Source organism: Mobula birostris, chromosome 12 (genome assembly GCF_030028105.1).
Source record: "Mobula birostris isolate sMobBir1 chromosome 12, sMobBir1.hap1, whole genome shotgun sequence".
Taxonomy (NCBI): Eukaryota; Metazoa; Chordata; class Chondrichthyes; order Myliobatiformes; family Myliobatidae; genus Mobula; species Mobula birostris.
Window position 1 is genome coordinate 73,973,987 of NC_092381.1, and position 18,285 is coordinate 73,992,271.

At 42.2% G+C, this 18,285-nt stretch overlaps 1 protein-coding gene across 2 annotated transcripts in view; it reads left to right on the forward strand.

The window, feature by feature from the left end:
* The window catches only part of kif14 (kinesin family member 14), a 116,153-nt gene that overhangs the window by 72,709 nt on the left and 25,159 nt on the right, over positions 1 to 18,285 (forward strand). For both annotated transcript variants that reach the window (XM_072274142.1, XM_072274143.1), the window contains exons 21-22: positions 2,191 to 2,329; positions 16,237 to 16,331. In XM_072274142.1, coding sequence (XP_072130243.1) covers positions 2,191 to 2,329; positions 16,237 to 16,331 — 234 coding nt within the window. The remainder of the gene's footprint in view (positions 1 to 2,190; positions 2,330 to 16,236; positions 16,332 to 18,285) is intronic.

The following is an 18,285-nucleotide window of genomic DNA, read 5'->3' on the forward strand; positions in this document are numbered from 1 at the left end:
CCATCACTATCACGTAGCACTGGCAGCAATCCTGAGAACGCCACCCTTGAGGTCCTGTTCTTCAGCCTTCTGCCTAGTTCCTGAAACTCCCAATTCAGGACCTCATTCCTCTTCCTGCCTGTGTCTTTGGTACCAACATGTATCACGACTTCTGGTTGCTTTCCCTCTTGTACCAGGATGTTGTGCACCCAGTCAGAGACATCCTGGACCCTGGCACCCAGCAGGCAACAACCCATGCGGGTGTCCTCCTCATGTCTACAAAATCTCCTGTCTGTTCCTCTTCTCCGTGCCACCCTTCTGCACCACAGGGTCAGACTCAGTGCCGGAGGCCCCGCCAGTGTGGCTCACCCCTGGTCAGTTGTCCCCGCCAACAGTATCCAGGACAGTATACTTATTATTCGGGAAATGGCTACAGGGGTGCTCTGCACTACCTGTATACTCACCTTCACTTTCCCCCCTCTGACTGTCACCCAATGACCTGCTCCCGGTAGCATAGGTGTGACTACCTCCCTGTAGCTCTCATCAATGACCCATATATGTTACAACTATAATTTGACATAAAGTAAAATCTGTAGAAGCTGAAAGTCAAATAAAAAATGGAAATGTTGGAAGTGCTTTGCAAGTCAGGCACATCTGCAGAAGGAGAGATAGTTAAAGTTTGGAATCCAGAATTCTTCAGCAGAACTAAGAAAGTGAGAAATACAAGTCTGTTTTTAACAAGAGAGAAGACAGGGGAGGGATTTATAAAACAAAGGCCTGTTAGCCTGTCCAAATGGTTTAAGGGGCTATCAGCAGCACATTAAGCTATATTCATGTAATTTGTTGTAAATGGTGAGTTTGTGGGGACATGCACAGCAACCAGATTACACTAGTAAAATCTGAATTTGGGCTGTTTGAAAATTGAGATACAGGAACATCGTTTCTGGTATTGAATCATGATTGAAGTGTTCAGCTCTGGGCTTTATATCATGTTATTTTGGAGAGCACAGATGTTGCAACTTTTATCTTGCTATCCACTGGGTTGGTATGTTCTCTTCAGTCTATTGTAGTAAAATAAATAGGATTGGAACTTTCCTGTTTGAAGAAACATGAATAAAAGCCTCTTTTCTTGCCACTTTAGTCTAAATGATTCTCAACCGTTTTTTGGCCATGGCCCCTTTAGGAGCTCTTCTCAGGTTCCAAGGCTCCCCTTTCAAGTGACTTGGCAAAACTCACTATGTATGTTTAGTCGCCAAATTAATGAAGTTACCGTGAAAATTTACAATTTCAACTGAGATTTAGCAAATGACGTAGTATAAATGCATAATAATGCAATATTTCAATTTTCCTTGTCATATGCATTCGCTAAAAACTACCAAAAATGGAAAAAAAAATTTTAAATGGTTTTGCTACTTTTTTTCTAGCTAAATTGACAACATTGACTGAAATGGTTTAGAAAGGCTGCCTAAATGTTTTTGACTTGGGAATAAGCACGCGAAATACAGATACATTACTGACAAAAAATGCTGTCACCTGGAGCCAGGGATTTTTTTTGGTGACTTCATATGCAGTAATAAACACTTTTCACAACCTACCTTAACGTGTAATATATTCAAACACATAAACTTTAAAGTTACTAGGCTAAAAAAGACCTAGCAAGACACGCTGATCTTCGGAGAATGAAGTATGGTGATAATGAATGTGAGAACTCTTGATTGAATACGTTGACCCGGTGCAATCTGATTCGCAACTAAAGTTGTGTGGGAGGAGCTTAAGCAATGAATTTACCAGTGTGCCAAATTCAAACGGTGTGTTGGAAAGATATTATAAATAATAGGGAAAATATTGACTCCAATGAAGGTTGCTGCTTGGGTATTTCATTGGTTCAGTTACCAAGGCCCCCATAAACCCTTGGGGCTCCCCTTCTCACAGTTTTCAGTCGGTGGCCCCCTTCAAATGTGCCAGGGCCCCCGTTGAGAATGGGTGGTTCAAAATGTTCTTGAATGCCAACCTGATCCCCTGCTTAGAAAAAACAGCTGTTTTACAATATCCAACAGTAACTCTTCATGGCAACAAGGTTATTTTTCACAACTGGTTGGAATTCTTCTGGATTAAATTTTAGAATTTGTGGCCTAGAGTGTGGTTATAGCTATTTCTTTGCTGAATGGCGATACAGTGCAGAAATTGATTTTTCTTTTTTTTTTTTTACAGACATGAGCCTGACAACAAAAATGAAAGCCTAAGAAGTCCAACACAGGTTCAAGTTAAAAATATTAAGTTAGGCATAAGCACTTTCTGGAGCTTGGACAAATTTGAAGGCAAGTTGGCAACTATGAGAGAACTCTATCAGGTAAAGCTTTACTGTTGAGCTGTGAATGATTAGAATATCTCTCAAAAATCCATCACTGTGTTTATTGTCTAAGACTAATAGCAATCATGTGGACCTCTCAGCAGAAAATAAAAACAAACAAGTAGCCACCTTGTGGCACTTCACAGTTCAGACCTGCTGACTGTTTTGAATTTCACATCACTGGGATCTATTAGACTAGGGGTCCCCAACCTTTTTTGCACCGCGGATCGGTTTAATATTGACAATACTCTTGCGGACCGGCCTGCTGGGGTGGGGTGGGGAGTGTTCAATTAGGGTTAAACTCACCTCAACATGTCTTTTACAGTTAGGGTTGCCAACTTTCTCACTCCCAAGTAAGGGACAAAAGTAGCAGTCAAATCCTGGGACACTTTACCCCAGGAAAGACTACCATGACCATGAAGCCTTGCGCGGGCACAGGTGCGCATACACGTACGTGCCAATTTTCCCCCATAAATCAGTTTTGCCTTCATTTTCCTGACTATACTGTACATACATTATTTCTACTTTATATAGGCTGTGTATTTATCATATCATTCCTGCTTTTACTATATGTTAGTGTTATTTATTTTTGGTTTTACGTGTTATTTGGTATGATAGGTTATTTTTTGGGTCTAGAAACACTCAAGAATTTTTCGGGTATGAATTAATGGTAATTGCTTCTTTGCTTCATGCTATTTCGGCACGAAAGGTTTCATAGGAACGCTCTACCTTAGTGGGGGAAATACAGGACAAGGCGGTCCCATATGGGACAAACCAGTTTAGCCCAATATACGGGATGTCCTGGCAAATACGGGACAGATGGCAACCCTATGTTCAAGTTCAACGGTGCGTGACAGGGAATGAGGAAAGGTGCAGCTGACTCATATCGTTTCCTCACGGCCCGGTAGCACATGCTTTGCGGCCTGGTACTGGTCCGCGGCCCGGTGGTTGGGGACTGCTGTATTAGGCAGATTGATCCAGACGTTAAAATAATAAAGTAAGTTGAGCCTCAAATTTGAACATACATTATCTTGAGGCTTGCCATACTGTCACATTTCATAATTTGCCTGAGATGCTACAAGCATTTTTTATGAGCTGGCGTCAACGTGCTGGCGCATCATCATATTGTGTCCTACTGTAGTGAAATAATTGTCATATTGTATCCTACTGTACCTACTGTAGTGAAATAATTAAGTCATAGGACTATACAAAGATGAGTTATTCTTTTCTGTTTTTTTTTTAAGGCTTACATATTTTCATTCGCATTCTTGCCCTTTTATGCTGCTTCATTTCTATTTTAATTACATATTTTATTGGCCCTTCAGAATCTTTCAATTCTGCCTTTTTGGTCAAACAATTTGCTGGGTAATAGTTATGATATTAGTACATTAGGATCAAATGCAAGTGTTGTGTGCATGTTTAAATCTTTTTAGTACATGGTTTACATTTTTGTAAAGAAGGACTAATAAATATTGATTTTGTTTATCTTCGCCATTTCATTTTGGAGTAGTGGTGCCAAATTAGTATCATAGCATTGAACTATTTAAGATTTCCTTTGCTATATTTGAACAATTCATATGCTACTGTACTATATATTATTAATTGACAAGTATTCACTATTAACCTATTATGCAGATTTCTATTCTTTATCAAACATTTCTGTATAATGCATTACTGATTTAAGATTCTTCTAATTTTGCTTGATAGACAGCTGTTTATCTGATTTGTGTCCTTGCAGTTGTGACTTGGTACAATTTATTGTGAAAGTAGTCAGTTAGACCATAAGGCAAGACCATAAGACAAAGGAGCAGAAGTCGGCCATTCGGCCCATCAAGTCTGCTCCGCCATTTTATCATGAGCTGATCCATTCTCCCATTTAGTCCCACTACCCCCGCCTTCTCACCATAACCTTTGATGCCCTGGCTACTCAGATACCTATCAATCTCTGCCTTAAATACCCTCAATGACTTGGCCTCCACTGCAGCCCGTGGCAACAAATTCCATAGATTCACCACCCTCTGGCTAAAAAAATTTCTTCTTCTTTCTGTTCTAAATGGGCACCTTTCAATCCTTAAGTCATGCCCTCTCGCACTAGACTCCCCCATCATGGGAAACAACTTTGCCACATCCACTCTGTCCATGCTTTTCAACATTCGAAATGTTTCTATGAGGTCTCCCCTCATTCTTCTAAACTCCAAGGAATACGGTCCAAGAGCGGACAAACGTTCCTGATATGTTAACCCTCTCATTCCCAGAATCATTCTAGTGAATCATCTCTGTACCCTCTCCAACGTCAGCACATCCTTTCTTAAGTATGGAGACCAAAACTACCCACAGTACTCCAAGTGAGGTCTCACCAGCGCCTTATAGAGCCTCAACATCACATCCCTGCTCCTATACTCTATTCCTCTAGAAATGAATGCCAACATTGCATTCGCCTTCTTCACCACCAACTCAACCTGGAGGTTAACCTTGAGGGTATCCTGTCGAGGACTCCCAAGTCCAGTTGCACCTCAGAACTTTGAATTCTCTCCCCATTTAAATAATAGTCTGCCCGTTTATTTCTTCTGCCAAAGTGCATAACCATACACTTTCCAACATTGTATTTCATTTGCCACTTCTTTGCCCATTCTTCCAATCTATCCAAGTCTCTCTGCAGACACTCTGTTTCCTCAGCACTACCGGCCCCTCCACCTATCTTCGTATCGTCAGCAAACTTAGCCACAAAGCCATCTATTCCATAATCCAAATCGTTGATGTACAATGTAAAAAGAAGCGGCCCCAACACGGACTCCTGTGGAACACCACTGGTAACCAGCAGCCGACCAGGATAGGATCCCTTTATTCCCACTCTCTGTTTCCTGCCAATCAGCCAATGCTCTATCCACGTAACTTTCCTGTAATTCCATGGGCTCTTATCTTGTTAAGTAACCTCATGTGTGCCACCTTTTCAAAGGCCTTCTGAAAATCCAAATATACAACATCCACTGCATCTCCCTTGTCTAGCCTACTTGTAATTTTCTCAAAAATTGTAATAGGGTTGTCAGGCAGGATTTTCCTTTAAGGAATCCATACTGAGTTTTGCCTATCTTGTCATATGCCTCCAGGTACTCTGTAACCTCATCCTTGACAATCAACTCCAACAACTTTCCAACCACTGATGTCAAGCTAACAGGTCTATACTTTCCTTTTTGCTTTCCTGCCCCCTTCTTAAATAGCGGAGTGACATTTGCAATCTTCCAGTCCTCCGGAACCATGCCAGAATCTATCGACTTTTGAAAGATCATTGCTAATGCCTCTGTAATCTCCACAGCTACGTCCTTCAGAACATGAGGGTGCATTCCATCTGGTTTGGGAGATTTATCTAACTTCAGACTATTCAGCTTCCTGAGTACTTTCTCTGTCGTAATTGTGACTGCGCACACTTCTCTTCCCTGCCACCCTTGAGTGTCCGGTATACTGCTGATGTCTTCCTCAGTGAGGACTGATGCAAAATACTTGTTCAGTTCCTCTGCCATCTCCTTATCTCCCATTGCAATTTCTCCAGCATCATTTTCTATCGGTCCTATATCTACTCTTACCTGTCTTTTACTCTTTATATACTTGTAAAAGCTTTTAGTATCCTCTTTGATATTATTTGCTAGCTTCCTTTCATAGTTAATGTTCTCCCTCTTAATGTCCTTGCTAGTTTCCTTTTGTAAGCTTTACAAAACTTCCCAATCCTCTGTCTTCCCATTAAGTTTTGCTTCCTTGTATGCCCACTCCTTTGCTTTAACTTTGGCTTTGACTTCTTTCGTCAGCCACGGTTGCGTCCTTTTTCCATTTGAAAATTTCTTCTTTTTTGGAATATACCTGTCTTGCACCTTCCTCACTTCTCACATAAACTCCAGCCACTGCTGCTCTGCTGTCCTTCCCGCCAGTGTCCCTTTCCAGTCAACTTTGGCCAGTTCCTCTCTCATGCCACTATAATTTCCTTTACTCCACTGGAATACCGACACATCAGATTTCGGCTTCTCTTTTTCAAATTTCACAGTGAACTCAATCATGTTATGATCACTGCCTCCTAAGGGTTCCTTCACCTTAATCTTTCTAATCACCTGTGGTTCATTACACAATACCGAATCCAGTACAGCCGACCCCCTAGTGGGCTCAACAACAAGCTGTTCTAAAAAACCATCTCGCAGACATTCTACAAATTCTCTCTCTTGAGATCCAGTGCTGACCTGATTTTCCCAATCCACTCGCATGTTAAAATCCCCCACAATTATCATAACACTGCCCTTCTGACAAGCCTTTTCTATTTCCAGTTGTAATTTGTAGTCCACATCACTGCAGCTGTTTGGAGGCCTATAAATAACTGCCATCAGGGTCCTTTTACCCCTGCGATTTCTTAGCTCAACCCATAAAGATTCTGCGCCTTCTGATCCTATATCACCTCTTTCTAATGATTTAATATCATTACTTACCAATAAAGCCACGCCTCCCTCTCTGCCTACCTACCTATCCTTCTGATACACAGTGTATCCTTGGACATTCAGCTCCCAGAGACATGCATCCTTTAGCCATGTCTCAGTGATGGCCACAATATCATACCTGCCAGCCTGTAGCTGTACGACAAGATCATCCACCTTATTCCGTATGCTGTGTGCATTTAAGTACAACACCTTAAGACCAGTATTTGATACTTTTCGCTTTGATTTCACTGCAACTTTATTGCACTGCAACTCATCCCAATGGCTAAAAATTTGCCCCATCACCTGCCTGTCTTTCCTGATATCTTTACTGCTCACTATCTTAGATTTATTTCTGTTTTCCCCTTCCTCCGCTGTATCATTCCGGTTCCCATCCTTCTGCCAAATCAGTTTAAACCCTTCCTAACAGCTCTATTAAACCTTCCCGCCAGGATAGTGGTCCCCTTCGGGTTCAGGTGTAACCTGTCCATTTTGAACAGGTCATACTTCCCCCAGAAGAGATCCCAATTATCCAAGAATCTGAAGCCCTGCCCCCTGCACCAGTCTCTCAGCCACGCATTCACCTGCCTGATCCTACTATCCTTGCCCTCGCTAGCATGTGGCACAGGTAGCAATCCTGAGATTACTACCCTGGAGGTCCTGCTTCTCAGCTTCCTTCCTAACTCCCGGAAATCTCTGTTCAGGACCTCCTCCCTTGTCCTATCTACTTTCCTTCATAACTCCTGGAAATCTCTGTTCAGGACCTCCTCCCTTGTCCTATCTATGTCATTGGTACCAACATGTACCAAGGCAACTGGCTGCTCGCCCTCTCCCTTCAGAATATTCTGGACCAGATCCGAGACATTCCGTACCCTGGCAGCTGGGAGGCGACACGCCATATGGGTATCTCTATCAGGCTCACAGAATCTCCTGTTCATTCCCCTGACTATGGAATCCCCTATGACTACCGCATTCCTCTTCTCCCTCCTTCCCTCCTGCACAATAGCGCCAGGCTCAGTGCCAGAGACCCAGTCACCGTGGGTGTCCCCTGTCAGGTCATCCCCCTCAACAGCATCTAGAACAAGATATTTGTTGCTGGGGGGGGACAGCCACAGGTGTGCTCTCCACTATCTGGGCATTTTCCTTCCCTCTCTTGACAGTCACCCAGTTTTCTGATCCCTGTAGCCCAGGGATGACTACCTCCCTGTAGCTCCTGTCTATCACCTCTTCACTTTCCCTGATAAGCAGTAGGTCATCAAGCTACAGCTCCAGATCCCTAACACGGTCTCTGAGGAGCTGCATCTCGGTGCACCTGGCGCAGATGTGGCCATCAGGGAGGCTGGAGTTCTCCCAGGATTCCCACATCTGACACCCTGAACAAAACACTAACCCTGCAGGCATGCTATCTAATTCTACAGGAATGAAACAGGAAAAATAAGTCTACTCACCCACTTACCTTGCCAAACAGATGAACTTTTTAAACCGTTAGCTCGTACCATTAGCTGTGAGAGCCCTGCTGTTCCTGTCTGTCCGGGCCGATTCGCGAAGGGGGTGGGGGAGAGAAAAAAAGAGTTGGTGCTTCGCTCTCACCTCTTCCTGTTTACTGCTGAAGCCCGTTGAAGCCAAAGCCCTACACTCTGCTACCACTCACTCCGCTGCCCGCTGTATAGGGTGGTCTCCTTTTTAAACTCTCCGCACTGTCCTGTTATGTCACGTGCCTGCGCAGTCTCGTCCTTCTTGCACTGGAAGAAGTTTTTAAAAAAAAAAAAAACTGCCTTCCTTCAGAATTCAGCTCCCATGCCACTCTGTTGTCCCGATCCACAAGAAAGCCGTTGGAAGTAACCTTCCTGTTTAAACTCTCGGCGCTGTCCTGTTACGTCACACGCCTGCGCAGTCTTGTCCTTCTTGCACTCAAAGAAGTTTTTAAAAAAAAGTTATTCAAAGTTTAAATGGTATCCCTGTGCCCAGCATAGATAATTCATGACCAATAAGAAAGGAATCTGGGGAAGTTTTGATAAAACAAATCTAAATGTTATTAACTATTAGTTTGGGCCTCAATCTTGTATCCAGCTCTATCTCTTCTGATTGAAGTTTAATGTTTGATTGAATACTGATGATTTTTAAATACCTCTTTTTAGATTTTGGACATGCTCAAACATCTTGCAGTGTGCAAAGTATGTCTTAAGCTTTGCAGAAGAACTTGGCAGTATTTTGTGACTTTAAAAATAATAAGTAAAAATAGTTTCTGCTTTTGAAGCTCTATTTCTTGACAATTTATAATATAGCGGTAAATTCTCTAATTTTCTTCATGTTTTATTCCTTTCTTGAGACTCATTTTTAAAAAGAGAAGGGTAAAATAAATGTGCATACTTACTGGGCTGGTGAATTTAATGTGTATGTAATGATATTTCCTTAGAGATTTGCACCAACTGCAGAGACAGACTTCTTCTTTACCCAGTTTGAAAAAAATTAAGTGTGAAAAGGATGGCAGTTAGCATTACATTGTTTTAAGACTGGTTGATTTATTATGAGCATTTTTTAATAACTGATTAACATCACTTAGTGTATTATATTTGAACTGAGAAACTTGAGAGTTTGTAATGTTGGACCATTACAAACATGGAGTTTTTTTGAAGATCTGGGTTTTTGATGTTCACACAAGCAGCTTGTGGACTAATGACCTCATTTGTGTTATTGCGCTGGATCTGACATGCTTCTTAGAACTGCCAGTCTCACTGCCTGCCCACTTGTATTTGCCTACCCTGGGTAATTTTTCTGGCCTTTCATGGCCTCAGCAAAACATGAACTGCTAGAAGAACTCAGTGGGTCAAGCAGCATCTGTGGGAACAAAGAGATGATCAAGAATTTGAGACCCTAAATTGTGACTGGAGTGTGGACGGAAGATCGACAGCACACAGAAGTGAGAGGGAAGGGTCAGTTGGAGGTTGATAGGTGATGGGTGAAGCAAGTTTTGGGGGAGTGGGGCAGGGTGATTTTTAAAAAAATCAAGCAGGGTCTGTTGAGACTTGTCTGTGGAGTGGCGGATTGCTGGAATTAATTCTAACTAAGGTTAATTAGTAAGGGCCAATAAAAAGAAGTGTGGTTTGAGCGGGGTGCCTATTCTGTGAGTGGATTCTGTTAAAGTGGTCAAGCTTTGGCTCAACAGGCTTGGCGAGAACAGCTGTAAGCTATAACTTAAGCTTGAGAAGTTAGAGGCATGACAAGTGTAAGCAAGATGTAGGTAGTGGAATGCTGCTCCTGTGAGATGTGGGATTTCAGCACACCTTGGTGTCACTGATGACTACATCTGTAGGAAATGCACCCAACTTCAGCGCCTGACTGACAAAAGTCAAGGAGCTGGATGTACTCATGAGCATCCAGAAGGTTGAGTCTTTTACCGAAGTTCACACCCAGAGTGCAAACTTCAGATAGTAGGTGGGTGACCACCAGGAGAAATAAGGGAAGTACACAGTATGTGTAGGGTTCCCATGTGGCATTCCCCTCAGCAGCAAGCATACCCCTTTGGATGCTGCTGGGGGTGGGAGGAATGACCTGTTAGGGACAGCAGCAGGCAGGCCAGTGGCACTATGGCTGGTTCTGAGGCTCAGCGGGAGAGGGTAAAGTCAGGCAGAGCAGTAGTAACAGGAGACTCAATAGAATTAGAATTAGAATTGTTGTTTCTTACGTCCATCCCACAATATGAGGGAGTAAAAATCTATGTTGCAAGCAATAAGGAAGGGAAATGTGGAAGGATATTGCACAAACACTAAGATTGTGTATATATAAATGTTTCGTATACGTGTATGTGCAGTCAGATATGCAATCAGATCAATGTGTATTGATCAATCTGATGGCCTGGTGAAAGAAGCTGTCCTGAAGCCTGTTGGTCCAGGCCTTAATGCTGTGGCACCATTTGCCAAATGGAAGCAGCTGAAACAGTTTGTGGTTGGGGTGGCTGGAGTCCCTGATGATCCTCTGGGTGCTTTTTAAGCACCTGCTTCTGTAAATGTCCTAAACAGACTACAGTTCACATCCACAGATGTTGTGTGCTGCCCACACCACTTTCTGCACTGCCCTGCGATTGAAGTAGTACAGTTTCCATGCCAGGTGGTGGCACAGCCAGTCAGGATGCTCTTGATGGTGCCCTGTAGAAAGTCCTGAGGATTTGGGAACTCATGCCAAACTTCAGCTGTCTGAGGTGATACCGAGGAACTTGAAACTACTCAACTCTGTAGTGCAGAGTTAGGGAGATGGACGGGAGATTCTGTGGTCATGAGAAAGAAGCCAGGATGTTGTGTTGCCTCCCAAGTATTAGCGTACAGGATGCTTCAAAGCGGCTGCAGAAGGTTCTCAAGAGGAAGGATGAGCAGCCAGAGATTGCGGTGCAGATTGGGACCAATGCCATGGGTAGAAAGAGAGCAAGACATCGTGTGCAGTGAATATAGGAAGTGGGGAAGAGGCTGAAGAGCAAGTCCTCTAAGTTAGAAATCTCTGGATTACTCCTAGTTGCCACATGCTAGTCAGGGAAGGAAAAGGATGATGGTATAGGTGAATGAGTGGCTGATGAACTGGTGCAGGGGGCAGAGTTTCAGAATTTTGGATCATTGGAAGCACTTTGTGGGAATGTATGACCTGTACAATAAGAATGGGTTACACCTGAACCCAAGGGGGACCAATATCCTTGCAAGCAGGTTTGCTAGAACTGTTGGGGAGGGTTTAAACAAAGTTGGCAGGGGGATTGGAACTGGAGTGATAGGATTGAGGATGGAGCAATTGGTTTATAAGTCAATGCAGTGTGCAGTGGGACTCTGAGGATGGACAGGTAGATAATAGGGCAAAATTGCAGTCATTGGATGAGATGACGGGTAACATGAGTTATGAATACAGTAAGAAGGGTCATCAATACAGGAAAGTAGGTGTTAAATTTGACTGCACACATTGTAATGAATAAAAATCTTGTGGCACAGTAGAGATTGTCAGGTATGATGTTCTGGGCATCACTGAGACGAGTTGAAAGAAGATTATTGTTGGGAGCTTAACATGCAAGGATACACCTTGTATGGAAAGGGCAGTTAGGTAGGCAGAGAGGATGGGTTGGCTCTGTTGATTTAAAAAATGAAATCAAATCCTTAGAAATGACAAAGGATGGGAAGATGTAGAATCCTTATGGGTACAGTTAAGAAACTGCAAGGGTAAAAAGACCCTGATGGGAGTTATGTACAAGCCTCCGAACAGTAGCCAGAATGTGGCATGTAAAACAGACAATGTTATAATATTCATAGGAGATTTCAATATACAAGTAGATTGGGAAAATCAGGTTGGCGCTGGATCCCAAGAGAGGGAAATTGTAGAATGCCTATGAGGTGCCTTTTAAAGAACAAGTGGTTGAGTCCACTACAGGAAAGGCATTTCTAGATTGGGTGTTGTTTAATGAACTGGATGCGATTAGGGAGCTTAAGGGAAAGGAATCATTGGAAGACAGTGATCATAATATGATAGAATTTGCCCTGCACTTTGAGAGGGAGAAAATAGAGTGAAGTTAAAGGATTGAAAAGCTTTTACAAAGCAATAGAAGGCACCTAGAAGCCTCAAGGAGAGTGAAGATCAAATATGAAGGTGAGTTAGCCAAAAAATATCAAAGAGGACACTGAAAGTTTTTTCAGATATATAAAGAGTAGAAGAGAGGCAAGACTGGACATTGGACTGCTGGAAATTGATGCTGGAGAGGTAGTAATAAGAAATGGCGGTCAGCTTAACAAGTATGTTGTGTCAGTCTTCACTGTGGAAGACACTAAGAGTATGCCAGAAATTCACAAATGGCAAGGTGCAGAAGTAAGTGTAGTTGCTGTTACTAAGGAGAAGGTGCTTGGGAATCTGAAAGGTCTGAAGGTAGATAAGTCACCTGGACCAGATGAACTATACTCCAGGGTTCTGAAAGAGGTAGCTGAAGAGATTGTGGAGATATATGTAATGATTTTTCAAGAACCACTGGATTCTAGAATGGTTCTAAAGGACTGGAGAATTGCAAATGTCACTCCATGCCTTACGGATGGAGGTGGGACAGAAGGGAAATTAGAGGCCAATTAGCCTGACTTCCGTGGTTGGTAAAATGTTGGAGTCCATTATTAAAGATGAGGTTTCAGGGTACCTGGAGGCACGTGATAAAATAGGCCAAAATCAACATGGTTTCTTTAAGGGGAAATCTTGCCTGACAAATCTGTTCTTTGAGGAAATAACAGGCAAGATAGACAAAGGAGAGTCCATAGATGATGTTTCCTTGGATTTTTCAGAATGGTTTTGACAAAATGCTGCAGATGAGGCTGGTTAACAAGATGAGAGCCCATTGTATAACAGGATAGATACTAGCATGTATAGAAGATTGGTCAATTGGCAGGAGGCCAAGAGTCAGAATAAAGGGGACCTACTCTGGTTGGCCTCTATGACAAGTTCTACAAAGGTTGGTATTGGAAACGCTTCTTTTCACATTATGTGTTAGTGATTTGCATGACAGAATTGAGGGGATAATATCAAGATAGGTGGTGGGGCAGGTAGCGATGAGGAAGCAGGGGATCTGCAGAAGGACTTAGACAGATTGGGAGTACAGTCAAAGAAGTGGCGGATGGAATATAGTGTAGGAAAGTGTATGGTCATGCATTTTTGTAGAAGGAATAAAGGTGTAGACTGTTTTCTAAATGGGGTGCAAAGAGACTTGGGAGTCCTTGTGCAGGATTTCCTAAAGTTAGCTTGCAAGTTGAGTCAGTGCAAGTGAAGGCAAATGCAATGTTAGCATTCATTTTGAGAAGACTAGAATATAAGAGCAAGAATGTAACACTGAGGCTTTATAAGGTATAGGTCAGACCGCACTTGGAGTACTGTGAGCAGTTTTGGGCTCCTTATCTATGAGAAGATGTACTAGCATGGGAGAGAATGGTTAATGTATGAGGAGAGTTTGATTGCTCTAGGGAGGACATGCTGGAGTTGAAATCTATTTAATATTGAAAGGCCTAGGCAGCGCGGATGTAGAGAGGATCTTTCCTGTAGTAGGTGAGTTTAGGACTAAAGGACACAGCCTCAGAATAGAGGGACACCCATTTAGAACAGAGGTGAGAAGGAATTTCTTTAGCAAGAGGGTGGAGAATCTGCAGAATTCATTGCCAAAGATGGCTGTGGAGACCAAGTCTTTGAGTATATTTATAGAAGAGGTTGATAGTTCCTTAGTTAGGGCGTCAAGTGTTACGGGGGGAAGGAATGAGGTTGAGAGGGATATTAAATCAGCCATGGTGGAATGGCAGAACAGGCTTGATGAACTGAGTGGCATATTTCTGCATATGTCTTATGGTCTTATAACAGGCAGACGGAGACAAGTGGGAGAAGGGAAGTACAGAGTCAGAGGCTGGTAGGTGATAGGTAGAAACATAAAAAAAATTGGCAGATGGAGTCAGTTGGAGAAGGATGGAGATAGAGGGTCACATAGTTGAGAAAATCTGCAGATTCATGAGGAAAGCCAAAGCAACATACAAAATGCTGGAGGAACTCAGCAGGCCAGGCAGTCTCTATGACAAGAACTAAACAGTCAACGTTTTGGGCTGAGCCCCTTATCAAGACTGGAAAAGTAAGGGAAAGGAGTCAGACGAGAAGGTGCAGGGAGAGGAGGGAGTAGTACAAGGGGGCAGCTAGTAGGTGAAACTGAGGAGGAGAAGGTGGTAAGTAAAGAGTTGGGAAGTTGATTGGTGAAAGATATACAGGGCTGGAGATACAGGAATCTGTTAGGAGAAGACAGAAGATCATGGAAGAAAGGGAAAATGGAGAAGCACCAGAGGGAGATGATGGGCAGGTAAGGAAGTAAGATGAGAGAGGGAAATAGGAATGGGGAATGGTGAACGGGGGAGGGACAATTACCAGAAACTCAGGAAAACGATATTCATGCCATCAGGTTGAAGGCTAATCAGACAGAATCCAAGGTTTTGCTCCTCCAGCCTGAGTGTGGCCTCATTGTGACAGTAGAGGAGGCCATGGACTGACGTGTCAGAATAGGAATGAGAAGTAGAATTGAAATGGGTAGCCACTGGGAAATACTGCTTTTTGTGGTGGATGGAGCAAAGGTGCTCAACAAAGCGGTCTCCCAATCTACGTCTGGTTCCACCAATTATACAGGAGGCTGCACAGTAAATGACTCTTAACAGACTTGCAGGTGAAGTGTCGCCTCACTTGGAAGGACTGTTTGGTGCCCTGAATGGAAGTGAGGGAGAGGAGGTATAGGGGCAGGTGTTGGCAATTGTTCCATTTACAAGGAGTGAGATCAATGGGAAGGAAGTGATTCCTGCAGAAAGCAGAAAATGGGTGGAGGGAAAGGTGTGCTTAGTGGTGGGATCCCATTGGAGATGGCAGAGGTTGTGGAGAATTATGTGCTGGATGTGGAGGCTATTGGGGTGGTAGGTGAGGACAAGAGGAACCCTATCCCTGCTGTGGTGGTGGGAAAATGGGCTGAGGGCAGATGTGTGTGAGATGGAAGAGATACAGGTGAGGGCAGCATTGATGATGGTGGAGGAAGGGAAGCCCCTTTCTTTGAAGAAGGAGGACTTCTCAGTTCTTCTGGAATGAATAGGAGGGTTGAGGGATGAATAGAAGCAGTCTGGAGAGGTGAACTAAGGGAGAAAAACCCAGGTGTGTTAGTAATGGGCAGGTAGAACAACTTAAGGAAGGATGATGAGTTTTGTTAAGGCAAGTTGGGACAGAAGGAGTGGAAAAGATGAACAAGGAGAGAGAGTGATAGTGAACTGGTGGGTATGGGAAGGGCACATGGCAGAATGGCTTGCCCAAAACTGGAAAATTGAGATATAAGGTGCATTTCTTCTAGTTCACATTTGGCCTCACCATGGCAGTGGAGAAGACTGAGGATAGAGGAGTTGGTTAGGGGATGGGAAGGGATGTTCAAATGACATGCATCTGGAACCCCAGATTTCCATAGTGACAGAGCTCAGGTACTCTGCAAAATGGTTGTCTCATCTACTCCAGGTTTCGCCAATGCAGAGGAGGCCACATCATGAACACCATTTGTAATGGATTAGGTTGGGGAAGGTATTGTACAAGTGAATCTGTACCTCTAATGGAAGGTCTCTTTAACATGTGTTTCATCTCCTATGTTTGCAGGGGAAAGTGCCAGGGATGGGGAGGGGTGTATGGGAGAACATCAGGAAGTCACAGAGAGTGTAGTTCTTGGGGAAAGCAGAGAGAGGGGAAGATTTGTCTGGTGGTGCTATCCCATTTGTCATAGTAACGGTTTTTATACTTGAAATAGACTTGATTTTAAAGCTCAATATTTGAATATAACTCTCTTCTATACCTTTCTGTGACCTACTGATCAACATCCTGAATTAAAAAGCGAGGTGACATTATGTTTTGTGTTATTATCCACTGCTTGAAATTGAGAGCCATTCTGGTTATTCTTCCCAACAGGGTTCTAGGCATTCTGGAGAGGAAGACATATTTTATGATCCCAATGATGACTGGGAAACGGATTTGACGCTCTCTTCCTCTTTCTCTAAAAGACGGTGTGTAGTTTTTGAAATGTGCTTTTCATACAATTCAGAATTAATTTGAAAAGTTTAGTTGTTTTGAATTGATATTTACATATGCAGGAATAGACCAATGAAAGGCAAGATTCAGTTTATTGTTTACATTAATGAATCATAGCCTTTAATACAAGCCACTTTCTTTTCCAATCAACTTTGCTCCATTTGAATTTCTCTTCCAGTCATTGGTACTGTAATGACATGTTCCATTATGTTTGACTGTTGTCTGTAAACAAATTAAATATTATTCTAACACATTCATGGTAGTTTCTTTTAAATTAATTTTAAAATGTCTAATCTCATGAAGGTGCTACAAAGTTTGTTGTACAAGTCCATAATCTCTTATCCGAAATCCTTGGGGCCAGTTGCATTTCAGAATTCAGAATTTTTCAGATTTCAGACCCCCCTCCTCCCGCTACCAAAAAACACGTATGCTCAAGTCCCTTATTTAACTTGTTTTAGTGTGGTGGACTTTAGGACCCAGCAGCACACCAAATCTACGCACATCCTCCCGTATACTTTAAATCATCTCTAGGTTACTTATAATACCTAATACAATGTAAATGCTATGTAAATAGTTGTTATACTGTATTGTTTAGGAAGTAATGACAAGAAAAAATTTTATTTCCAACAAAAACATTCAATAAAACATAAAAATATACAGCTTCAAACGAACCAAATCAAACACATGGTAAATGACTTATTGGAATAAATGTAGAACGTCACTGTCACTGTCACTATAAAACTTCAGTAACTTGTCTTTCTATTTATTTAAATCATGTACAGTGGTAGTTCTGACACTATTTTCTTCGGCAAGGCGCCGCACCGACACACCACGTTCAAGCTTCTGCAATAACTCCACTTTCTGCGTTATTGATAATGATAGATGCTTCCTTCTCTTTTTCTCATTGTTACCCATAGGGGTATCTGCAGCACTTTTTGACATTTTCACAGTGAAATTAAACACAAAGTCAACAGTGAATGCAAAATATCAGCGAACAGCAAATGCACATGTAACCAGTACGAGCACTGAGCCACAACTGATGTCTGGCGGCCTCTGCTAGTGCTGCCACATCACAACTGAGTGACGTCAGCTGTTGGCAAAAAAAACTTTGGTTTACAGAGCTTTTTGGATTTCAGAATTTCGGATAAAGGAATGTGCACCTGTATACCAAATTTGCAGATTGTTAAATTCTTTAACATTGCTTCTTGTATAAACCTTTCAGTAGGATAGCAATTAAAAAATATTGTGGTTTAATCTTGTAAGTGAAAAAAAGAATCATACAATGTAGATATTACACTAATGCTATCAAATTACATTCAATGTTTATCCTGTGAATCTCTAATCTATATTTGAATACTATTTCTTCCCAAGTCATGATAATTGAATGATTCCCTCTGTGACACTGGTCTGTGGTGTTCTTAACAGTACATTAGCTTTCAGTTGAACATTTTAAAGATATGGTTAACATTGCAGATGTGTGTCCTCATGCTGCAAGTTACAAAGCCGTTGTTGGTGCCTCTAGTAATGCATGTTGCTGCATAAGTTTTACTTTTCTCAGAATAAATTTCAGTTTGCTTTTGTTTCTTTTTGCAACACCAGCTCCTGATTACTTGTCTCATTATCTTGGTGTTAATAGCAAAATATTGATTTTTAGTTATTTGATGATAAATAAATGTTACTTGTTACATTTGTTATTGCTACAAGTTTCAAACTGGGCATAAGGGTCAGTCCACAGAATAAGTGCCAACTGTAAAAGAAGTTGAATTCCTTCAAAAGATAACTTTAAGTATTCTGTACCTACATTATTATGTATCTATTTTGTTACATTATTAAGGCACTGTCATAACTTTTATTAAAATTGTGTCTTGAAAACTGGTTGTTAATTTTTATGTAAGTTTTGTAGCCTGGTTGGAATGTTGTTTCCAGGTT